Below are 26206 nucleotides of genomic sequence, written 5' to 3'. Positions count from 1 at the left end.
TGAACTTGCCTGGATTCTGATCAGTAGCAGGGCTGGTGAAAACCTCGATGCAGGAGGTCCTCAAAGCAACTCAGAGCTGCCTTTTTCCCCGAAGGCTCCCCACAACCTGCCCTGTGCCAATCAGCAGTCTTGCGCTCACACATCCTCCCTGCCACCGGGCACTGACAGATGGGAGCTATTCTTATTATTTAACATTTATTAAGCGCCCACAGTGTGCCAGGAGCTGCATGGAACAGGGATGTGGGTGGTCCCAAAGAGTCTGTCCCCAGAAGGCTGTGGCCACATGGAGAGGAGGGGATGGGCCTCTCTTTCCCGCTTCAAAGCCCGCCCTCCTCCTCTTCCCACCCAGCTCAGTTCCAGCCTCAGATGTCCTCCTGAAGCAAGTGGACAAAGATACGGGTAAGGATGCAACCTCACTGAGACCTGTACATCCTCCTTCATGCCTGTCTAGGAGCCCCAGCTCCCCAGGCTGTTACCTAGGCAGTAGGAGGGGATGTGGATTTCACCCCACCCAAGGCCATGGGCTAAGAATGTCAAACCCCATAGTGGTATATCCCTCTCTCCTCCAGCCTTCCCTGGTTGCACCCCGCTCTTTGTCAGCTGCACCAAAAACATGTGTCTCTGTTTATCAGGAATCTCCATCAAGAGTGGGAACAGAGAGCTGCAAACCTGCCCATACTCCCCCAAACCTAGAGCGTCTCCATATGAAAAAGAAAGAGCAGCAACCTGGACATCACAAAAAACCGTGACAACAGGGATGTTGGCCATCCATATGGAGTTCCCACAACGAGCAAGTGCCGCTCTTGGTGCTTCAGGAACATCATCTCATCCAATCCTCAGGGCTCCCTTCTGACGTGGGTGAGACTGTCCCCCACTGTCAAGTTGAGACAAAGGAAGCTCAGAGAGGTGATGCCCCATATCACGCAAGGGCCAAGATGCCTACTCAGAGTGGTCCAAGTGGAACACCCAGTCCTTGGTATTATGTCATGCTGCCTGACTAACATCATGGGTGTCCTGCAAAGGCCCTGGGCATGGTCGTTTTTGAGCCCCTTTATTCCTGACATTGGCTTTGGGGGCAGAGCCTAAGGCATATTGCTCCCACTTTACCAATAAGCAAGCAGAGGTTTAGAGAGGTCAAGCAACTTGTCCAAAGTCACCAGGAGAGGGTCATGGCCAGACTCAGGTTTCCCTGGTCTAAATCCTATGCCCTAAATTCTCTGGTCTAAATCCTTAACTGTGCTGCCTCATGAAATGAGAAGAAATAGCTCTTCAGAGAGCTGTTTGTGAGAACACTGTGGAATGCAAAAGCTGACTCCTTCCTCGGTCACCAAATCCTTCCCACCTCTAGGAGCCAATGCAGATTAGCGAGTGAAAGGAAAGGTAACAGCTGAGGGAGGCCACCTTATCCCACAGCAGTGAAGTGCTGGACTGCACTGCGTTATCTGAGCCAGACACAAGGGAGGACAGGGCAGAGCTGGCCACTGCCTTGGTGATGGAGGTCTTGCTGTCATCCTTCCCCCTCAAAAGAATAAAAACAACAAGAAAAAACCCTTTGTCTCCCTGAACATACCAGAAACCCTGCCATTTGGGAAGGATGGGGAACCTGTCTATAGGAGGCCATCTTCCTGGGATCGTAGAAAAACCCATCTTGCCTGTCCAAGCTACCAACAATGGTAAAGACCTCATGGGGTGGGAGGGGCTGAGACTCTGTAGCTCTCTACCTTCAAGCACTTGTGTTTAACTTCTGCCTCTATTGCCAATGGCGTGGCCATCTAAGCTACCTGTGAGGACAGAGACCGAGCCTTAATCATCTCAATGTCTCCAGATCTTAGAAGAGAACCCAACATGGAACCCATGACCCACAATAAATCATTATTGTAATGAATGAACTAATTTCACGATGCCTCTGCCTCCTACTTCTACAAGCCTAAAGAGCCCAAGCTAGAAACTGGGCATTGCAGAAGACAATAGTCCCGGTTGCCCAGGGGAAAAACCCTGTGGAGTATTGAGTTCAATGCTTCTGGACACCTCTTAGAGCTCAGCAGTTAATCAAGAGGCCGCCCTGGCTGCTTGCACGCTGGTGGGATGCATGTGTGATAGGTCTATCTTTAGACAGGAGAGAAACATAAATAGGAGTGAGTATCTCCACCATAAATCACCCAGGGAAAGCACTTACCCAAAACAACCTTTAAAAGACAGGGAGGGGGCTCTGCTTCAGCATCAAAAGCTCAGATTGCTGTACACCCAAGCAGCAAAGCAGAATGTGAAATCCTCAAGTCTCTCCAGCCCTGCTTGTCCCATGCCAACGTATTATAAAAAGCATACTTGCTGATATAGCATGCCTTTAAAATGATCAAAATGGCAGATGGCTGCTGCAGAAACACATCCTTTTTATAGGACTGATATTAATCAGAAGAGATTGACAGTGTCCCTTTAATCTTTTAATTAAAAAAAAAGTGCATTTCTATAAAACAGAACGGGCAAGTTGCTAGCATTTCCAAGTGCTTTGGAATGATGGAAGGTCCACATTATTTCAAACTGATTAACTGGAGGGCTTTGTTTTTTCTTTATTTATGTATTTATTGATGTATGTATTTCCAATATAAAGATGAGTGATGTGGTTGCAGGATCTGAGAAACCCAATCTTGTCTCAAATATGGTGTTACTGGATACCCTTGTCAGACTGTCTTTACTTCCCTAGATCATGATGTTCTCACCTGGAAAAGAGTAGGAATGCCCCAAACATATCTCGGTGAGAGACACTACTGTAATTAACTTAGGTGGGAAGATGCAGAATAAAAGTGCCATATTTGCCTTTGCTACATCTGATCACGAATGGAGTAGGAAGATGCACCAAATGACAGCCAAGTGCCTGGTGAATATGATGATTGGCAACAGGCGGTCAGGATAATTAAGATCAGAAATCCACCACTTTCTTCCCTGGGGAGGGTGTATGCAGGGTTCGGGGGAGAAAAAACATGTTTGGATGTTTGTAAAAGCTTCCACTACTAGTGTTGATAACGAGAACCTGGTTTTGGCCTGTCCAGCACCCTACTTTGAGAACAGGACTCATTTTTTTCTCCATTCACAGCCCATACTGCTGAACTGGGGCCAACCCCATCCTCCAGCTCCAGTGAGGGCAATAGACTCAAGATGATTGGTTTGGGGATGGGAATGACCTGCAAGATAAGCCAAGGAGACTGCTATCTTGAATTTTTGCAGGAACAGTTGGGAAAGAGACTGGCTAAGATGGGTTGGATGTAAGCTTGGATCATCTTTGCCACCTCTTGGACGTGGTGTGCTTGTGAATGAAGATCAAGCAGAGACAACCGCTGTAGAGTGCACTTGGAATTCAACTATGTCTGAAACTGGATGTTTTCTTTTTTCCCTCTAACCAATATGAATTAGATTTTTGTCACTTTCAGATAAAAGAGTCCTGCATAAACACTTATCATACCTCTCTCTCTCTCTCCTGAATAATACAGAATAAACATCTACTGTGCATATATATATGTGCCAGACCTTTCCCATATATCAGGATGGAAGCTTCGTGTTGAAAGAGATCTTGTGTGTTTTCTATTCTGCCTCATGACCAACTCCTAGTTAATATCCTGGCATACAGTAGGTGCTCAATAAATAATTACCGAAGAGATGAATCACATTTAAAGCTCACAACCACTTTGCAAGACAGGTATTCCTGTTTTTATTCCGTTGCCGAGAAAACAGCCTTGGAGAGGTTAATTGACAAGCCCAAGGCCACAAGCTTAGTAAATGCCAGAGCCAATATATCAATCTGGACCTGTTTGACTCCACATTCTCTTTGCCACCTTCCTGACTCTTTAATTTAGTCTGCTGTTGACATGGCCTCTTTGGCAGTACAGAAAAGTCACTTAGTGACTAAGATGGAGCAGCCTCAAAGTAAATGACACCACTAGCATTTGTATCAGGCGTACATTCTGATTTCTTTCCCAATCAGCAAATACTCCAAACATGTAGATAACATTGCAGGGCAGCAATATCAAGATCTGAAAGTGGCTCCACCAGCCAGAGACCAAAACGAGTTTACTTCTTTTAAGTTCATCCAGAAATGTATCCAAATGACCTGCAAATTCCCTATGTCTTTCTCTTCCTTTCTGCAGTGATGGTTACTCTTGGTCCATTGTTAAAACCAACACTTCGATAATTCCCAGTATTACTACATACGTGTATGCAGATAACTCACAAAATATATTGCTAAATTCAATGATGCTGATTTCTGCTTCAAAATCTAGAGGGCAGGGTTTGTTTACACTATTGCTATCTATGTCAGAGGAGCATTAATCAGCATTTCTCTGCCACTGTGTAGCTCGGTGAAGTTTAAGTTGGAAAACAGCCTTCAGAGAGCTTACCGTCTTAGAGAGAAAGGATGGCAAAGGGTGACCAGGACTCAGATCCAGGGAATTCAACATTCACCTGCTGGATTCATAGAAGGGTTTGGCGGAGCCCATTCCTATGTGGGGCACTCAGAGATTCAGCGCTTAGGAGTTCCATTTCCGAGATTCCTCCCAGCTCCTTTTGCCCTGTGTCTTTTGACTTTTGAGACCTATGTTTAAACATGTCAAACCCCACAGTGCCAATGGCTTGAGGAAGATACTGAAGCTGTACCTCGATGTATCAACCCAACAGCATGAATTCACCCGAGTTGTCTGTTCTGCCAGGAAGGGCTTTCTCCTTTGCTTGCCAGTGAATGTCTGTCGATGCTTTATAGCCCAACACAAATGCCACCTTTCCCTTTTGAACCACCTTCTTCCCTACTCTAAGAGACATCCACCTACTCCCTCTCCTGTGTTTTCATATGCACTTCCATGGATACACCTCAACAGTAGATTGATGGTTAAGAGGGAGGGCTCTGGTCTAACAGATCTGGTTCAAATCTCAGCTCTGTCACTGACATTCCTTATGACCTTGAGTAAGTTACTTTTCTCTTAGTGTCAGTTTCAGGTTCTCCATATGCAAAAGGTGTATCATAATGCATGACTGTGATTCCTTATCTGAGATCCTTAGGGTCACCTACATTTTGAAATTCACATTTTTTTTCGGATTTTCTTTTTCAGAAAGGTATTTCAGTGGAAACAGTGATTACGTAACACCCTCAGCAGGGTCTGGGACAACACCCTGAAATCAAACACATAAATATTCCCATAGCAAAATATATGACTATTCACACTAAGTGGGATAAAGAAAGTCTATAAATAGCCACACATCATTTCAGGTCAAATTTTCTTTCCAAATGAGTTTTGGTGCCAAACTCCCCCAAAAAATCTCTGATTTTCAGAGTTTTTGGAATTTAAAATTACGGATAAGGGAAGGTGGACCAATAGCACACAACTTTAGGGTTATTGTGAAAATAAATTGAGATAATATATTAAGTATTTGGCATGGTGCCTGGCACATAGCAAGTACTTAATAATGGTCACCTATCATTCTTTCCTGTTGCCTTTATTGTATTATTACAGTTTTGTGTTTATCTAGTGTTCTCCTCCACTAGGTCAGTGGCTATGACTGTCACTTTTGTTTTTCTGGTGGCTAGAGCAGTGCTTGATATAGAATATGTGTGCAGTGAATGAATAATTAAATGAACAAATGCATGGTGAGGTGGATATGGCTCTGTTTACACTGTCCTCCATCTAGGAAAATAGTCTTCTGACCTGTTATCTATAATACCTGGATGAGATGGGAATTATTTGTCCCAGTATGGAGAATCATGTAGCCATGTATAGTCAAAGGGTATATCTGTCCGAGGGATATCTAGAGTGAGGGGTGCAAGTCTGGACTTGCAACTCAAAGCCATGGGCTCATTAGACCTAAGCACTGACCAACTAGACTAGTCAGTTACAAAGCCACTGTTCTGATATATCATTTGGCATTGTGCGGCCACTGTCTGTGGCTTGGGTAAGTCCTCTTGGCAGCTTCTGGACTCAAGATTGACATTGACAATTGACTTGTCAGACCTCTTTTGTTCTCAAGTCAGACAACTCATTGATCATTCAAGGTATCATTGGAAATTTAGAAGAAACAAACAGGTTCAATAAGAACATGCATTGGTTCTTTTTCTCCAAAGATACGAAGATTGGAATCTATACCAAGGGAAAAGGAACAATGTTTATACAATGAACTTGGTAATATTACTCTTTTCCTCTTCTGTTTCTCAGAAACTGTCGAAACTGGTTCAGCTCAATTCTCCATAGTCATTCTGGAATTCTTTACAAGGCTAGAAGGAAAAACTATCCACTTTGCTATGTATTCAACAAGTTTAGACATCAGATGATGGTTCAGGGGATCTAATATGGTGGATTCTGGCTTTCCTAGGGAAAGGCAGGTGGGGTCAGCATTAACTATTCAATCTACTTCTGGAACAAAAGACCCTGGTGAGTAACTTCACTAGATTTATAGGAAACACCTCCAATCACTGTCTTTGCCAGATAATGTGATGCTCTCTTAAAGTCTCTTATAATGTCTGGTGAATTATTTATTTTTTCTTTAACTGAGCAGACAGAAACAGGGCAATGCTGATATGAATTAAAAAAAAAGTGGCACTTGGATTACGAAAAGGAAGTTCTTCTGCCATAGAATCATTGGCTCTTGAGATTGGAAAGACCTTGAGAGGAATCTCAAACTCTAACACCACAACCCTGCCAAGTGGCCACTACAGCTCGTTCGCACATCTCCAGTCACAGGGAACTTACTACTGATGATGGAGTACACATTCTATTTTGGATCATTTAATGTCTTGCTGATGACATTAAGGTGTGGGTGGCACCTTAACTCCCTATAGAAAAGGCCCTGCATCCTAAAGAGTGAGGAAGAAACCCACAAGGTCAAGGAATTGGTAAGCAAGCTCCTCTAGTCTGCTGGGATGCAGGACAGCTGGTCTCAGAAGCAACAGCTGAGAGGTGAGTGTGTGTGTGAGTGCTACAATTTTTCTCTCTTTGCTTTGCTTTTCCTGCCCTTGCAAATATGACTGCGATGGGGTGATTTGAGTTTCTCCATGCCAATGGGTAAATAACATGGACTGTCTCAGCAAGCCAGAAATAAAGCTAGTCTCTGCCTGTCCACAGCATTTCAGTGTGTTCCATGGGGGTGGGAGAGGAAGAACATGAAGTGTGTCACAGCAGCTGGTCTAGTGCTCCCCGCTGCACTGCTCTCCTGACTTATGGGTAACTAGTTACCAGAGGTGTCACTTGGGAAAACAAAGTATGATCACGCTAAGATTTGCAAGCAAAATCATTTGTTCCTTCCAAAAATAACTGGATACGCTTCTCAAATGCTCTGCAAAGGAGGAAGAAATAGGGTCTCCTCAATTTCTCAGCTGGCCTGTGCGTCTTCTCATCTATCACTGGGGTAATATGTCCAGAGTGGCATTTCGTAATGACAGCAACATTCCAGCAAATCGATAGTTATTTAATTCCCAACAAGCTCTCGAGTCCATTAAGCCTGATTACATTCACCCATTTCAGTGGGTGCCGTTATTTTTCCTACACCGGCACTTAATCTATAACAGGAACTTATGAGAACTTTCAAAAGCAATTTCAGCATCAATCAGCATAGAGTGAAGGGCACAATTTGCTTGTAATTATTTATCGGACGGGGTGGTAGAGGGTCTGACAAAACTCCAACGGCTGACCTTCACCCCAAGTTTCCAACAGAAGCAAAGGCCTCCCAGTTTGCCACTGAGTCCGACTTCAGACCCCGTGCACGCCACACCTGCCTGCTTACACTAGGAAATGGAACAATTGCCATGTTGTTAAGGACCATTCTCTAGGCATGAGCCTTCAAACTGAGCAGTCCATCTATTTCTTACATATAATATAGGAGCCTTCACACTGAGCAATGGCCAAAAATCCGGGATTGTAGAAAGTTTTGTTGTTATTTGGAATCACCCCTGAATGGCTCAAATCACCAAAGTTCTTACAGTTTACAAGAGGTTACAACAACATTCAGAAAAGGAGGTAAAAGGTATTTGACCAGAACCCTCCCCAGAAATTTTAATTATTGTGCTAGGGTGTTGCAGAATTTTTAAATCTAGCTGGGGCGGGTGCACAGAGATGAAAGGAAAGGACATACTAAGTATATTTAGTTTTCCTCTCCTGTAGAAACGAGGTACAGAATTTATTACAAAAGGATGGTTGTTCTCAAACAAACAACTAACAACAACAAAAACCATCTGGGTTTCCTATAATGTTTAGACTTGTCACTAGTAGACAGGAGCTTCCCACAGAGAACTTCAGACATACACCCAGAAGCCAATGCTTGCTTAAAAAGACAAACTTATGATAAGGAAAAAAAGGTCCAAAATATCTTATTGGTCGATGATTCTCCCCGCACAGAATTAATAACCTTCAGCGTAAAACCAACACACATTTCAATCTCCCACTTTCTTGCCATCGTTAAGATGTAAACAGCTAGTATGAGATTCCTAGAATAATCTCCGAACTTCATAAATTAACCATCAACAGAGTGTTCCTTTTTGCCTGAATGCCACCACTCAACCCAGGTGGGGGGAACTTTCTATAAAAATAGACAATCCATGTGAAGGAGAACATATGAATTAATGCATATTTCATGCTCTTTCTGTTTCCTGGGTTAAAGCTCTTAACCAAGTCACCTCGTGATAAGTTACTTTGCCTCCTGATCAGCTCTGGGAGACTGAGTCCCTCAGAAAGCTGGGAAGGAGAGCAAATCCTTTGCCCCGTGGTCAACCTCCTGAAGCAAAAGCATGAATGTTAAACAGCAGCCAGATCAATACAAGCAAATATAGCTCAACTACACCATTTATTCAGCCATGAGAGATGTCAATAGCCAGATTAGGGTGATCCATCTTTTTGATTTCCTACTGTCTTCCCACTGACTACACGAGGGCTTTTTCCTGTATTAAAAGTGTTTGCTTTCTCAACCATAAAAATTCCAATTATTACTCTGAGCGCTCTGGAGTTAAGTTGCTGGCTGGCAGTGGCCTTGAATTACCTGGATGAGTCCGGGGAAGTAGGGGGCTGCTGGAACAATCATAGGCACGCCATAGGGATGAAGGAGGACTCCTTGAGAAGGCAACATGCTTTACGTGAAGGTATTATTCCCTCTGAAGCTCAACACATCAATGGAGTTAGGGGAAAATCTATAGACCCAACTTCTTCCGAACTACAAAGCTGAGAGCCAAACCGCTTCTGTCAGGAGCCAAGCGCTCATCGACGCGGAGAGGGAAAAGAAAGAAAATCCACATCAGCAACTCTTAATGTGAAAGTTTTCTTCCCAGACGACGAAGAGACACAGCAGCTGCAGAGTCGAAGCTACCAAAATGGAAGGTGCTATTTTGGGAACGGCTTGCCTAACATGACGAACCAAATACTCTTCATTAATTTAGTTCTCAGAGAGAGTGAGAGAGAGAGAGAGACCAAGAGATGGAGAGAGGTGGTCAGGCTATGAGATTTGTGCTTTTCCTAATGAATTTGGGCAAAAGGCGAGGGACGAAGTCTGCCTGGGACATTTTAGAGAGAAAAACGGACACGTAAATTGATATGATTATAAGTTGCCACTTAAAACTTAAGTAGGTTAATGTGGGCAGCCTTGGTACTGATCAAAAAGAAACTAAGAAGATACTCAATCTAGTTTGTTATTCTCTCTCTTTCTCTGGTTTTAATTTTAAAGGGGCAATTTGTGCAAATAATCTATAATAATTATAATATATATAATAATCCTATCTGGTAATATTTGAAGTATGTGTTATACACAGAGAATGAGCTACATTACTTATGTGTTATGCAATTTCATTTTCACAACTCTCTGGAGTAGGTACTATTATCAGTCCCAAGTAACAAAAGGGAATGAGGCTCACACCAGTTGAACTGTTTGCTCAGCCATACATTTGCAAGAGGCAGTGCCAGGCTACAAGAACAGTTCCTAACCAGGCCACTATACTCATTACAGTATTTCATTCTGTAATAGAACTTCACATGCCTTTAAAAAAAAAAACTCTTTGTCTTTGAGCTTTCAATTGTCATATGTTAGTGTGCAATATATTAACAAGAGATGGCCCCCTGTTCCAGAGTTTAAAGGCATATCTAACGTGCACCAAAACTGTGCACGAAGAATACATTCGAGCCAATACAGTCATGCACCACTTAACGACATTTTGGTCAATGACAGACCGCATATACAATGGTGGTATAGTCTAGGTATACCATAGAGCCTAGGGGTATAGTAGGCTGTACCATCTAGGTTTGTATAAGTATACTCTGTGATGTTCACATGGTGACGGAATTGCCTGACGACACATTTCTCAGAACTGATCCCCATTGTTAAGCGACACATGACTGTATTTGAAATTGTTCTGATGTTTGAAAATACCCAAATAATTGTCTGGGATACGTTACAAGGTAATAGATAAATTCCTACGGGATTACGGGAATTGGAATTATACTGACTTGGGTGTCCCATTTACTAGATGTGTGATGTTGAGCAAGTTGCTTCATCTCTGAACCTCAGTTTCTTCATTTGGAAAACTGAGATAATAATAGACCCTACCTCAGAGGGTTGTGTGACAAATAAAGTCCTTGGCACCACATCATGTGTACAATACAAGAAGCTACTAGCCAGTCTTATCATGTGTTTCCTGTTCTTCTACTGATGGCTAGTATAGACAAATCTATACTTCAGATATTGGCTTCAGATTGAAGGTGCAGAGAACATTCAAATCGTCACTCTTCTAATCTTCATACCAGGAAAGCATGTGGGCGTGTTCAAAGTTCCACAATTTTGAGAGCAAGGATGTAAAACTGACGAAGTGAGTCAGCTTAACTTATCCTCAAGGTCCAGGGAGCATTGAAAATCACCTTCAAACCAAACATCTGCTTGCCACGTTCCACCTCTAAGTCTAAACAGGACACAGGATATAGATTTTGTCAAAACTGGGAGAGCTTCAGACACCGCAAAACACATTCCACTATTGGCTTTTTCTAAATCCAAATGTCAATTCCTCCACTTTTAGATAGCCAAGGTGTTTTTACACTACACTAATTTTAGTTGCTTGATTTAGCTGCATAATTACATTTCTAGATAACGACAGTGGACAGCGTTTAGCAGAGAATTCAATTATTTAAGGCAGAATTTTAGCCATCTTGACAAGGTTTCTCTGTAGTAATTGATTCTCATGTATCAAAGTGGCCACATTGTTACAATTCAGAAAGCTCCAGTAACAGCTGGAAGTTGACCCCTCTTACTTAACAGCCTGATACTGTTTCTAACTTTAGCTTTTGACTATGTCTTTCAACACTCTGCTTCTGAGAAGCTACCAGGGAGGATGGTAGCTTTGCCATGAGACAGCTTCCCAGAAGGGGAGAGCTTTCCCTTACTTTGGTAAGGCCTGGGTCAGGTTGAATTATGTCTCTTTAGTGGTATAGAGCGGAAAGATCATTGGACAAGGAGGCAGGAAATTTAATTCAGTCACGAAAGCCAGAAACGTATACATTTAGACTCTTAGTTTCCTAAACACAGAATATAGGTAACAATATCCACTTACTCTTCCCCAATACTGCTCCAGTGAGCAAAACTGTGGGAGTGTTTTAGAAACTGTACAGTGACATAAATACAAAAGATCATTATATTTATTACTACATATTGTATAATATATATTACTATTTATTACTATATATTAATATATATTGTTTTTATTAAGGAACTTAATGATATCAGAGAGAAATGAGAACTATATTACATACGGGACATATAGATATATAGCTGTATCCCTTGCAGAGGATATTTTCTCATTTCTTTTTAAGAACTCCATGATACAAAAGCTTGTGCTGCTCCTGAGTAGTGAATATCCTTTTTCTGCTCTCTCTGAAAATAAGGGCTAATTGTTTTGGGACCCTTTTCACTTTTACTGCCAGGAAGCTCGGAGCCCAATAGGAGGTTCAACTCTGTCCATTTTATTGGCCTTTACTGCCTGTGTTTTCATCCTCCTGTCCTCAGCACCTCCAGTCCTAACTATTGTTAGTCATATTTTCTCTGATTCTGATTTTATATTTATATGTCGCCATCACGTATGATTGTAGTAGTTATATTTTTGAAATTGTATGAATTGAATGTATGCTTGTTCCAAACCCACCCCCATAACTTTATGAAATAGTAAAACATAAAAACAAATAACTGCTAAACAGAACCTCTTTTTCCTAACACGGGTTCTGTTTTTCCCAAATGGAAAGCACCTAGTATTACCAGACTATAGTTCTTTCTTCTTGGATCTATTTCCTCCACTAAACGGCGGGCACCACATTCTGTGTATCTCTGCTCCCCAGCAGCTGGTGCACGTGGCTCATGGTAAATGGTTGGCTACTCAATGTCTAGTATGTGCTATGAAGCTCATGGTATTTTCCAGGAACTTAAAAATTGCAGAATAAAAGAATAAGGTGAAGGACAGGGAGATAGTTCTGGCAGTGGCCAGGAAACATAGGTAGGCCTACAAAATGGACGGAATTCACACGAAGGGCCACGCATCGTTATCACCCTGGCCATCACAGGCAGGGGATGGCAAGCTTTTTTTCTGTAAATGGGCAGAAGATAAATATTTTAGGTGTCGACCTTATGCTCTCTGTTACAACTATTCAAAACTCTGCCACTTTCGAATGAAAGCATTAACAATATGTAAATGAACGCTGAAATTTGAATTTCCCATCATTTTCACCCATCAATGAAACTGTCTTCTTTTTGATTTTTTTCAACCATTTCAAAGTGTAGAAACCATTCTTAGCTCAAGGGTCCTACAAAAACAGGCACTAGGCCAGGTTTGGCTCACGGGCTATGGTTTGCTGACCCTTAATATAGAGCATAAATTTTATCCAAACTTCTGGAAGTCAGACTTTGACACAATGGAAAATACATACTCCTTTTTTGTTCCCTTCTGCCTCTTCACTTGCCTCTTGTCTTTCCTGTCACCTCCTTGCTGCCAGTTGTGTCGATTTTCCCTGTGTTAGGGATTTCCATCAAGAGATATTTTTTCTTAGCCAGCCTTTGCGAGTTCAGTCTCATTCATCCTTCCCCCCAAAAATTCTCCCATCTTTCTCTACCTTCCATGATGAGACTCCCTTCTTAGTTACTGACTTCTCTTTTCCTTTCCTAGATTAAAGTGGTTCCTCTCCTGCTGTCAGATACCGCATTTCCTTCCCCAGATCCTAAGAGCTAACACGAGGATTACTCTGCCCACGACCAGCCTGTCCAAGTGGCAGCCACCCAAAGTTTAAGCGCCCATGTAAGGGAAGGAAAGAGGATAGAATCACAAGTGTTGGCTGAAGGTTGGGTGAGGGGAGCATTCAGAGAAGACCAGTTCCTGCCTTATGGATTCTGTTGGCCAGTAGAGCCAACTGCAGCCTCATGGACCAAGTCCAGTCCACAGATGAGGAGGAGGAGGAGGATTTGTCTGCACTGTGTAAAAAAGAGATAGTATTTTTAAATGGAAGCATCTCATGTAAAATTTAGATCTACAATATCTCATGAAAGACTGGTAGATCTAGAAATTTGGGGCCAGATTTCCTTGAACCAACACTGAAGTCTGGGAAGGATCTGCCTCCTCCAGAGATGAGGAGCTCTCCGTGAGACTATCTCCACCGTTCTTTACCTGCTTCCTGAAAAGAAGCCAAATGTCAATCACCACTTGTCAGCAATTAAAACAAAACAAAAGCATAAAACAGAGTGTTTCAGTGAGAATATTAATTATATTCCTTGTCTTTTGGATATTAACAGTGGTTATCTGTTAATACGGATTTATGCAGATTATTTGATTACTCATACCACCCCATTTCCAGGCCAAGTTGGGGGACAGAGAATTTCCTATAGTATTTAAGGCCCTTCACAATATTCCTCAGCTTTACTTTTCCAGATTCATCCTTCAATACACACTGTCCCAGCTTCTACAAGTCACTCGTTTCTGCAAACCACACTGGCAAGCTGCCTTGCCAAACACTTCTATGAATCCAAGACTGTGCAAACTTGCCTGCTATGCAGAACTACCCTCTCCTCCTTCCTTCATTCCTTCCTCCCTTCCTTCTAAGTCAACATTACTGACCTAGGTCAAATGTCACATTTTCTGTAAAGCCATCCCCACCATCCCAGGCAGAACTAACTGCACCACCACCTCTGTTCTGGAATCATTTAACATCGTATAATAATTATTTTACGTGTGATTTCTCCTTATAGAAGGTAGATTGGCTCAAATAAAGAAGCATCCCATTCATTTTTGTTCACCCAATGCCTAAAATGGTGACTAGACAAAGGAAGCTTCCCAAAATGCTTGCTGAGAGAATGACTGACCGAATGAATGTTCTGGAAAAGTGCAAGTAATGCTGAGTGGCAGCAACACGTCTCCAAATAATTGAGAGCTACAGATCTCCAAGGTCATCTCAAGTGACCTGGGGGCATCTCGGCACAGTGGAAAAAGCATGAGTTTCACAGTTGGAGGGGCTGGGGTGGGATCTTGGCTCTGTTGCCCTTTTAAACATTGGGTCTAGGATGAGCTCCTCAGCCCTCAGCCCTAGTCTCCTCAGGTGTGAAATGGGACCCCTGTACCTTCTCACAGGTGTGCTCCTGCCATGAATTGACAGGCTGTATACAGGGATCCTGGTGCTTGGAAGGTGTTCAAAAAGTGCTAGTATTTTTTTATTCTTTTTCTTCAGAATATCTTTAATGTACCTACGTAAAACTGTCTTCCAATCATCCCCATCCTCATGTCAAGTCAGCCTCCTCAATGCCCCACCAAGAACCCTCCTCTGAGGTCCCTGTTGGAGCCTTTGATCCTTCTATTCCCCTCACATGACGGCTTGCACAGGCACCCCATCCCACCCTATCCGGATACCACAAGCTGGGTCCTCCAGGCAGCACTGCCACCTTCTCTAGCACTCATGACCTACTTGTCTAAGCCCCCGAAAGACCAGCAGTGATTTATCCCAGGATGGTAAAGATCTGGCAGCTATTCACGTCCAGGTATGCTTCCATTTTATCTCTTCCACCTCCTCCTCCATCATTTTGTTTTCCTGTCTTTCTCACAGGACTGGGCATGGAGTAGATGCTCAGTAGGCACTTGAGAATCACCTGTGGCATCTACAGGATGAGATGGAGGTTCAAAGAAGTTAAGTGACTTGTCTGAGGTTAAATAGAAAAATGTGTGCTTTGTGGGTTACCAAGAGCCAGTTTTCTCTTCTACATGACCCTAATGTCTGCTAGATCATCATGAATGACCACTCTAGGGCAATAACTTGAACCAAAATTGATTAACTCCACTCACCACCAGACATGCATTCAAACCCAATCCAATGCAGGTGAGAACAGAGCATGGGAGGGCTTTACCTAGCATGGACCTCAAAGAGAAATTTCCTGAGATGCTACATAATGCTTATGGTCCAGATACTGAGGACTGACAGGTGAGTTCCCGGAAGAGGGGAGGCTGGAAGCATCAAGTCGATTACCAGGGAGTAAAGATCTTCCACAGGAAAAGCTTCCATAGACTGTTGGTAGGATGTACTGGGTCATTGACCAGATGCTCCCCAAGGTATCACCACCTCGTTTGTAACCTTAGCAGAGGACCAGTCCAGCCAGGGAAGTCACATCCTGGGAAGAGAAGCCACATCCTCAACCCCTCTTATGCACTGGTTTCAGTTAATATGTGTAAGTGAGTTGATGCATGGAAAGTTCTTACAAGAATGACAAGTACCTAGCAAGCATTAGTTCTCACTGTGGCATCACTATTCTCTCATTCCCTGACATTCCACCAATTGCTAGCTGTGTGTCCTTCTGCAAATTATTTAACTTCTCTGTAACTCAAATTTATTATCTGTAAAATAAGAATATGATTAAGTAACCACATCTCATGAGGTGGTCTAGAGATTTAAACAATAATATGCAGGCATGTTTAGCTGAAGCTCAGAGCAGACACTCAGTAAACAGGTGCTGGTAGTTGTCATAGTGACAACAGCTGGTTTGGAGGGTCAAATCGGCTCAAATCAGACCTCCCCCAAACCAGGAGTATCAAAACTCTTCCACTTTTCAACCAAGGATTAGTTAAATAAAACAGTGTTTACAAACGTGACCTGCAATGTGCCTTTTTGTGTAGGAGCTTACCTCCTTCTTCCACGTTCCAAACCAAAAACTAAGACAGAGAGGCTAACAAGGATGTGTGTGTGGCTTTTGTACATGGAAGATTCAGTTTTGAAAACAAAATATGAGAGTTTCAAATTCCACTGGGGGTTTAAGGGGATGATGAAGATAGTACCTCTGAAACAGGAGCAACCCAAAGAATCCGGGACACCAGCTCACCTTACCCATTAGTATTGACCCAACCCCCAAAATGGTTATGAAGATGCACAAACAAAATTCCAGTAGGTCTTGTAAGTGAAGAGGCTGCTGATTTTCATTAGAAACTGGAACCCCCAGTGGTAGAGGCAGCACTGCACCGTGCTCCTCGGTTCATTAAGCGCTTCTTGACCTGATTCTCCTCTGAAAGCCAGACTGACTGGCTGAATGAGCAAATCTAAGAATATCAACCTAGTACATCATCTCTGCTGAGATCAACAATGCTTCAGGAACGGACCCCTGACCTGTTTGGGGATGAATGGCAACTGAGTTTGAGAATTTGTTGACCTTGCTTGAGACAAACAAATACTCCCGGGGACTCTCAGAATGGGGGATGAATAATCAGCTGCTCCCCTGGATTTTGTGTTGTGCTCTCTGTATGTCTTCTGCCTTCTGTGCTGCAGATCTCTGCAGGGGCTGGGTACAGAGACCACTCCAAATAGCACAGGTCTCCAGGTCTCATAACTGGGCCTTTTTGCCCAAACCCCATGCACACCATCTACTCCCCATGAACTGGCTGAACCACCTGAGCTCTTCATGCATCCTTTTCCCCGTAGAGACTAAACGCCTGGACTAGCATCTCCCAAAGTGTTCTCTGCATGGTAGAAGCCTCATGAGATGCTTCATGGTAAAAAGAATCCCATGGCCAAAGAAGTGGGAGAAATTCAGCTTGTTCTCTCTCCCTCTCCAGGGTTCACGATGCCTATTAGCATAGGAAGGCACCTAAGAAGTCCTACAAGGAAAAAAAATAGAAATCTGTTTGACTTTGTTTGATCCAGACTTTCCCAAACTTATTTGATTTAAGGGGGGGGGGGTCCATCCATCCACCCATCCATCCATCTTGCTATCTATTTGAATACTGGCTATTGAGAATTAATTATGTGTCAGTCCCTGTGCAAAGTTCTTTACTCCTTCTCCTTGCTCCCCTCCTCCTACTTCTTCATCAGCATCTTTGTTAGCATCAGCATCAGCATCACAGTTGCTACCATTTATTCAATGCTTATTTGTGCCATGCCCTGCACTAATTTCATCACATGTGTTGACTCAGTTTATCATCTCTGCATCCCTATGAAGTAGATTCTGTTAAATGTATTACATTACAGACAAGAAAACAGAGGCACTGAGAGGAGAAGTGAATTGGCCAAGAAAATACAGCTAGTAAATGACAGAGCTGTACGCTGACCTGCAGAGCCCTTGGCTGCAGAGCCTAGGTTGCTAACTCCTATGAGAAGCCCTTTTTCGGCATGTAACAACCATTAACGTACTCTGAGAAAAGTTGGCTTGGACTAAACTCAAGATGAGTGGCCTCCTTAGCTACTTTACTCTCAACCCCTCACTCAATCTCAACCACTGCCATTAGAGGTAAAGGAAGACAAAACCAAAGCCGATAGACAGCTAGACAAGACTTCAAGGTCTGGAGAAGGGCTGGCCTCCATCCCCCACTCCACTGAGTCTTCAGGAAGTGGAGGAATATCTCCCAAGCAAGAGGAGGTCCTAGTCCCCTAGAAATGGGCTGGTCACATGGGAACACCAGGAAAGAGTAAACATGGGAGGAGAAAAAGCAGAGGTAGGTGATCCAGGAGAAGGACCACTAAGAGATGATCCTGGGACCTTTCTTGGTCACGCTGAAGCACCATCTCAACCTCCAGGGCTGTCTTGTCCTTGGCTCTTTCTCATATTAATGCCTCTTCTAGGGGTGAAGTGGTGGTTCTCAACTCTTATTTTTGATGCATGGAATACTTTGAGAATTTTGCCCTTATCCCAAAAATCCACACATATCTCACATATCATTTCCATATCATTTCAGGGAGTTGATGGCCCCTCTGAAATTCATCTGTAGACCCATGAGGGAGCTCTGAATCTCCATCAGATTTTAAAGTATATAGTTAATATGTACTGTGTCTTTTTATAAAGAAAAGGCACGGATAGAGTCAGAATCCCTTGAGTCAGGTTCATAGTAACAGTTCAGATGACTGTTCCCACATGGAATCATGTTGACGTGCTTACTGGCACTATGACTGTGAGGACACGCAAATGCCACTCAAAGGAGTCTGGCCATAGCTTGGCAGGGGTGATTTTTTCAATAAGGTCAAATAATTTGGGGAGGTGGTAAGACATTCCATATTGTCAGACAAGTCAGACACGAAGAAATCCAATTGCATCCTTAGCCCTCTTGTCTGATAATGAGCAATCATCCGAAAATAGGGTCTAGCTTTTGTCTGCTGAAGTGTTCACTTCCAGTCTCAGGCCAGAGAACATACTATCAAACCAATGAGTGGGTAGGTCACCCACCAAACCCAGCGCTGGGGGAGAATGGAGGTAGGAAATATATACTTGTGTTTTCAGAGACCCTGCAGTCTGGTCTTGCAGACAAGACAGAGACAGGAGAGACCCAGAGCCAGGCTGTGCCAAGCTGTGCAGCTGAGCGTCTGAGAGGATGAGCCAAGGGGCTGACCACTGCAAATGGTTTCTCTACGATGTCATGGCCAGGCAGCTGGTAGCAACAGAGAGCCTCTGACAGGTGGGCTTTTCAAATTCCCAGATTAGCAGTGTCCTTCTGGGACACTCTGGGGACATCAAAAGAGGAACCACCCTGAGTGACCTCATTTCCTTTCTGATTCTTACATTACAATCTATTTTTAAATATTTTTCAACAAACCGTATATACCATTTATTATTTGCCAGACACCTTCTAAGTCCTTTGTGTATTAACACATTTAATCTTCATAACAACTATAAAGTAAGTCCTGTGATTATCCTTGTGTAGGGATATCCTTGTATAGGGATAGGGAACCTGAAGCACAGAGAGGTTAAATAACTTGCCCAAGATCACACAGCCTGTGAGTGGTGAATCTGGCTCCAGTGTCAGGTTCGTATTCTACTGCTATGCTGCCCCTCCAGGAAAGACACATTTAAAAAACATATATTTCATCTGGTCTCTAGTCGACTAATAAAAATCAATCTTATTTTTTATTATAATAGCAATGTAGCATATTGGCTAAAAACTCAGATCCTGGAAACTACTAAGCTTAGGTTCAAATCTGACTCTGACAATTCCTGGGTCTGTTGTTCTGGGCAAGTTACTTAACCTCTCTGAATCTCAATTAGTTAACTTATAAATTTGGAGGCAATAATACTCTCCTTACAGGGTTGTTGTGGAAAGTCCTCTGAATAATGTAGCAATGCAATTGAAATATTCTTTGGGCTTGAGTCCACTTTTATGTGTGTGAGCTTTATTCGTGGTGGTTACACTATAGCATGACCATCTCGATTTACATGAATGCTGGGCATTTAAATGACTACTCACTTACCACTGGTTGGCCCCAAACATTCCAGTTTCATGAATCAATAAATCCTCATATTTGCTTAAACTAGTTTGAGTTGGATTTCTGTCCCTTGCAACGAATAGGTTCTGGATGAATTCAATAGTGATGATAAGAATGGTAGATACACATACACACATATAGGAAACTTCCATAAAAGGAAGTTATGGAAGATACTTTTGCTTATATATTTTTTTTATCAAACACTTTTATAGAACTTTCTAAGTGCCAAACACCATTCTAAATACTTCAAAGACTCTAACTCATCTAGACTTTTAACAATTCTTTGGTGTTGGTGCTCATAATAGCCCCATTCTACAGACAAGATAGTGTAACTCAGAAAGTTTACGTCATTTGTGGCTAGTTAAGTGAAAGGGCTAAGTAGCCAGAGCCACACCTATCTGATTCCAAATCATATTTCCTTTCCTCTGCATGCTTTGCATTACCAAGGATGTTGATGCATTTGCTAAGTAAGGAATCCTGGAAATCTGCTAAAGAGTCCGCACCAACACTCAGGTGCCAACATTATAAACCTTGCCCCTATGCTGAGACCTCTTCTACGTTAGTCCTAGGAAAAACTGCATGAGTGGTGAACAAAAATTCCTAAATATCCTTCCAGAGAAATCCCACTGCTGCAGAGCCATGACAACACAGGTTGCACAATCTCCCAACTATATCCAGATCCAGACACAGAAACACTGACCTGAAATCAACCCACCACAGTCCACATCTTCTTTTTAAATAACGTTTGGCAGGGAGAGCTGTTTGTCTCTTCTACAAATGCTTATAAACTGATTGGGCTGGTTGGTTTCTAGGTGCTTGTTTTTCTGCACACCCACCTCTTGCAGATCTGAACTCAACAAGTCGGCATTCCACAAAATATCAACTGTGTTCGTTTCCATCTCCTGCAACAATACTGCATAGAGTTCTGTTAGGAAATTCACAGATTCCAGGGTGGCCGTTTGTTTTGGAATTACCACCCAGACCTCACTTCCTTGGAGACTGTGTGGCTGGCCTCAAAGATGAATGCTCCTTTTAGGACCAAAATAGAACAAAGGGACAAAAGGGAACTGAAGGATTTAAAATTAGGATAAAAAAAGAAAAAAAAAAAAAAAAAAAAACTTGGCGCTAGAGTGATCTTCCTTAACCGCTTAAAACTTACCAATGATGCCCAACTTTTAGTGTGGTTTATCCCCATATGTTCCCACACTCCCACTGGGACCTAACATTTGCAGGCGCTATTTATCATTCTGGCTAGTGGTGCGCTCATCTGCCTACCTCGCTAAGCAGCTCTCGTTGTTATTTTTATAATTACTGGGAGTCTTTTTCATGTTGCACTCTGCCAGAACTCCAGCTCACCACACACCTGTTATACTCTGAACACATGGAGAGATGAGGGTGGGTCTGGCAGTGGAGGAAAGAGGAAGATGGCCTTCATGCCCGCTATGAAAAGCAAAATCGAGACTAAAGAAGCAGACCAGAAGCCACTAGGTACTCTTTTTTTTAAGGCTGCATTCTGCACTGGTTTGTTATTTAAGAAATACTCTACATTCATTGGAGAGTTTATTAGAACGAATGCTGTGCTATTTTTTTTTCACCAATATTAATTCTTTAGTCATCATATTGACCAACAATGAATGTCATCATCCTCATTTTAAAGATGAGAAAACTGAAACAAAGAAAGGTTGGTTAAGTAACTTGTCAATGGGCACACAAGACGAAAAGTGGCAGATCTGAACCAAATCTAAATTCAGGTACTCATGTGTGGAGCTACTCTACCATGCCGCATTCTAAGCAGCATCACTGTCATCACTAAAGATCATCATCACCACCTCTGCTATCACCACATCTCCACCACCGTCTCCACCATCAGCAGCACCACCACTATCACCAGCACCTCCACCAACACCACTGTCACCACCTCTACCATCACCAGCACCACCAGCATCTCTACCATCACCACCAATACAACCACCATCACTACCACCAGCACCACCAGCACCACCATCGCCACCACCACCAGCAGCACCACTACCAGCACCAGCACCTCCACCACCACTACCAAGAGTAAAGGCATTTACTGGCTTTTTCCATTTGCCAGAGCTGTGCTGGGTGCTATATAAACAATCCCATGTCATGCTCATAACAGCCCTATGTTACTGATCCTGCTGTTACCTCTATTTTGCCATTGTAGACACTAAGCTTTAGAGAGTTAAGAGACATGCCCATGTGACTGGTCAGAAGTCCATAAAATTCACAATGTTTCTAAGACTCAATGCCAGTTTTGCCTGACACCAACAAGAATGCATTTAACTCCTGTGCTCCCTTGACCAGAGGTGGTGGAGGGGGCATTGCCCACTGGACATTTCATCAAACTGTCTCTCACCTTCTCATCTACCATATTAGAAGTCTGTAGCTAACATGGGAGAGATCACCCCACCGAGCTGGGTATAACTTTGTGTGTGGTAACCCTGCAACCAAACAACACGCCAGACCAACCGCTGAGATTCTGAGCTCTTGGCCAAGTAACATCCAGGGAGCTTTGGCCTGAGATGTGCTGAGGCTGGCCTGTAATTCTCTTTGGTGAAGCCCCACACACCACAGGTCACCGCCTCCTGAGATGCTCCCATCCTCACCAAAGCCCACAGATGGCCCCTCCAGCGTGTTACACTTGTTCTCCCTTGGCTGACGAGCTGATGGAGGGGTGTCACAAAGAATATCAGGCTTGTTTTTCAAAACTTTCACTCCTGTCCATATCTTCTGTCAACTCCCAGACCAAGCGACCATCATCTTGCACTTGAATTATTGCCATGGCCTCCTATCTGAGCCCCTGCTTTTGATCTTGTCCCCCTCCAATCGATTCTCCACAGAACAGCCAAACTGGTCTTTTTAAATGCTAAACTCAATCATATTTCCCCCCTTGCTTAAAGCTCCTTAGTGTTATTTTTTCCCTTTTTACTCCTCTTGGAATAAAATCCACCCCCCATACCAGTGCTTCCAAACCCCCGTGGTTTCTGGCCCCTCTCTGCCTCCTTTACCCCGTTGCACTGTACCCCATGTTCCCTGGCCTTTTCTCAGTCCCCAGAGATCAGCCCAGCATGGGACAACCATTACACATCCTCTCTGCCTCAGTAGGAGTGGCCTTCTCCACCCCATCCCCACCTCTCTGCCCACCCCCCCACTTCACCTCAGCTTCAATGTCACTTCCTCAGAGACAGTTTCCTTCTCCCCTGAACCCAACCTTCCCATTTTCTGTGGACTCCTCTTCTTTTCTTTCAGAACATTTATCATAACTTGCAATATAGATTTACGTGGTGATCACTTGCTTATTACCTGTCTCCCCCACAAACTTCTAAGCTCCATGAAGGAAAATAAAGTTGGTTTCCTTGTCTATATATCCTCGGTGACAAACCCAATTTCTGAGGCAGAGCAGAGGCTAAATAAATATTTGTTGAATGAAGGAGCGAGTGAATTAATTATTAACCAATTACTTAAGTGAGGAGATGAGGTCTGATTTAATCATCATGGGTGTCACACACTTCGCTATAGACGACTCGATAAGTCTTTCATAAATAGATCATGAAGTATGGGGAACATTCTACAAATGGTTAAAAATATAGCATTTCTCTTCTCTGATAGTATCAGATAAACTCTCAAAAGTCTGTCTCCTGTGTGAGCTGACAGTTGTCTTATGTAATACGTAATTACTGGCTTGAATTAAAGACATCATTATTTTGGAGAGTTGCTCTTTTTCTGATACAAAAAGTGAAGGATCCATCCCTCATATTAACACATCATCTTCTTGGCATGCTACATGATGAAGGAGGAAATGTGATTTCAGTTTTTGGGAAATTGATATTTTTCACAAAGCCAAGAAGAGCTATCAGAATCAAGGGATGTTTGTTTGGGTGAGTCACCAGCGTTGCCCAAACCCCAAGTGCTAATTGCATAATGGGGCTTTACAAAATGCCATAATATGGGTTCGGCTGGTTTCTCTGTTTTCGGTTGGAAAAATAGATTGTTTAATAACCCATCAAAGCTATATGTAAACCAAGTAAACAATAGAGCAGATGTTGACTGCTGTCTTGTGCCTCGTAGACATAATTAAAGACAATGAGACACTCACGGATGCATAGAACAGAGGACAAATGCAAACACAGAAATCAGTACAATATAAGTGTAAACTGCATTCGCTGGACACCTGCTTTCTTAGTAGAAAATGCTGTATCATATTTCCTGTGATGAAAAATTTTTGTAACGTTCTTTATTTACTTATATAAATAGGTACATTCTGTCCTTCACTTTTCAGGAAGACAAGGGCTGTAAAAGGTAATCTTCTCAAGTGAATATTTGTTTCAATTTCATGACTGCTGACATTTTTAATTTTCTCATAAGCATAAATGTTAATAAGAACCAGGTAGCCAAAACTTTCATGTTTATAAAAGAAATTCAAGCCCTGGTTTGAGTGGGGGGTCAGTGGGAGCTTTATTCATTTGTCTTTCCATGCATTTGTTCATGCATTATTTAGGAATTCTGCTAAATTGACATGTTTATTTCCTAAAAGCCTTACATATCTTTTTTGAAGTCAGACACATTTCCTAAAATCAAGATTTCACCTTACACAAAAATAGTCCTGTTGGATAAAATATTTAAAGTATCATCCTAATTTTCTAAATATTCTGTTTTTTTCCCTCAAACTCCTACTCAGATTTCTTTTAGTTTTTCGTTCTCAGTTCTATAGGGGAAGAAATATAACCACACACAAAATGAAATGCATGATATAATTAGGAGAATACAAGTGCAATCCAAAGAAACCCAGGGCTTTTCTCTGCAGATACTCTGAAAGAGGAATTGAGGGTTCCAAATATGCCATTTGATTATATCATTTTTCTTCCAATTAGAAAAAGAAAAGCTGAGGTTAAAATCAGCTTTTGATGGCTTACTAGACAAGAGAAAGTTTCTTGGATCCAGAATTCTCAATTCATAAAATAAATGTCCTCACTCATTTTCAAAACAAAGCAGAATTCTTTTTCCGTGAATAATTGAAAAAATTTTTGAAAGCCTCAGAAATCCCATTGTTTAAAGAGCACATGATGCTCCTATTGGCTTGTAGGGAACCGTGATGCTGCTTACAGTATACTCGCCGTCTCTCTTGTCTGCTGTTTTTGATGATATGGAAGGAAGGGGGATTCTAATGTGATCTGCATCTCTTTATGCTAATAAAATGGTGTCAGCCCATTTCCACAGACAACACCATAAAGCATAAACACCAAATGGGAAACAAATAGGGCCGTGATGCCACTGTGAAACAAACCAATCAACCCTGAAACCACTAAGATAGATCGCATCCCTCCTTCATTCATTCTTTATAGAAAGGCAACGAAAATGTCCCCAGGTGAATCTGATTAAACACACACCCCACACACACACATATGCACACACACGCATGCACGCACACACGATCTCAGAAGCTCAGGAAGGTTGTAAAGCACTAAATTCTTTTGATTTATGAAGCAGCCTGCACTGCATTGAGCGAAACAGCATGGCAAGCCAGGACCCCGCTCCCAGAAATTCCTTTATTAACACGACCAGGCCCCGCAAGTGAACAAAAGCAGTGATGCCGGGTGTATAAATCATTAATACGGTGCCGGGCAGTGACTGCATTTCCTGTGTTCGTTGGAGAGCTCCTCAGCACAACGGGGATTTGGGGGTTGGAAGTGGCTGCGGAGAAACGCACTCCATCATTCTGGAGCGGACGATTCCCATCAGCCTCCCTCTCCTCCTTCCTCTCACCCTCCCCAAGTCCGACAGCCTCACTGTGTGTTGTAATTTATCCAACAATAACCATAATGACTTAAAAATAAAATCACGAAAAGCTGCAAAGTTGAAAGATCTCCCGACTTGTTCCCTTTTGGACAAGTTTTTGCCTTTAAAGAAAAAAGACACGAGGACTCAGTTAGATGGAGCTGGTTTTCCACAGTGATAGCCTAGCAGAAGCCTGGGTGAATCATGCAGATCCAGAGGCCTGTGTGGCCAGCCGGGGGCCAACGGGACAGTGCAGAGTAACATGATAAGTGTCGGTTCCGGAGGGAAACAGTCTGGTTTTAAATACCAGCTCTTCTACCTGCCCACCTCAGACCTGCATCTAAAACACAAAATGGCTCACATCAACCCCCTGGAGGCCTTTTGTGGGGGATTAAATGAGGTAATCCACGTGAAAGTGCTTGGTCGTGTGCTTGTCACCTAGCACTCCATAAAAGTTATTGATTATTTCATGATTTTCGTTATTTTATTATGATCATCATCGTTGTTGAGGACAGCTGGATTCTCCAGTTACCTAAATGATCTTACAAGCGGCATCCCCTACTGCTTACAGGGGAGTCTCACTTTTTGAATGGAACCAAAAGGAGACGAAAGAAAAAAGAAAAAGAAGAAAGAGAGTTCTCAAGAATCCCGGGTCACATGTTCTAAATGGAGACCCCCAGTGGAAGGTTCTACCATTGCACCACGAA

At 42.8% G+C, this 26206-nt stretch overlaps 1 protein-coding gene across 3 annotated transcripts in view; it reads right to left on the bottom strand.

The window, feature by feature from the left end:
- RBFOX1 (RNA binding fox-1 homolog 1) overlaps positions 1-26206 on the bottom strand; it is a 354626-nt gene that overhangs the window by 318914 nt on the left and 9506 nt on the right. For 2 of the 3 annotated variants that reach the window (XM_087449191.1, XM_014793462.2), the window contains exon 1: positions 9004-9090. The exons of the other annotated variant lie outside the window; for it this stretch is intronic. In XM_087449191.1, coding sequence (XP_087305317.1) covers positions 9004-9090 — 87 coding nt within the window. Of the gene's footprint in view, positions 1-9003; positions 9091-26206 lie in introns of those variants that run through there. 3 annotated transcript variants of the gene reach the window in all.

The sequence above is a fragment of the Ceratotherium simum genome, chromosome 26 (assembly GCF_057802395.1).
Source record: "Ceratotherium simum simum isolate JZ-2026a chromosome 26, ASM5780239v1, whole genome shotgun sequence".
NCBI lineage: Eukaryota > Metazoa > Chordata > Mammalia > Perissodactyla > Rhinocerotidae > Ceratotherium > Ceratotherium simum.
The sequence above is the reverse complement of the archived record's forward strand: the minus strand, read 5'-3'. Positions and strand labels throughout refer to the sequence as shown.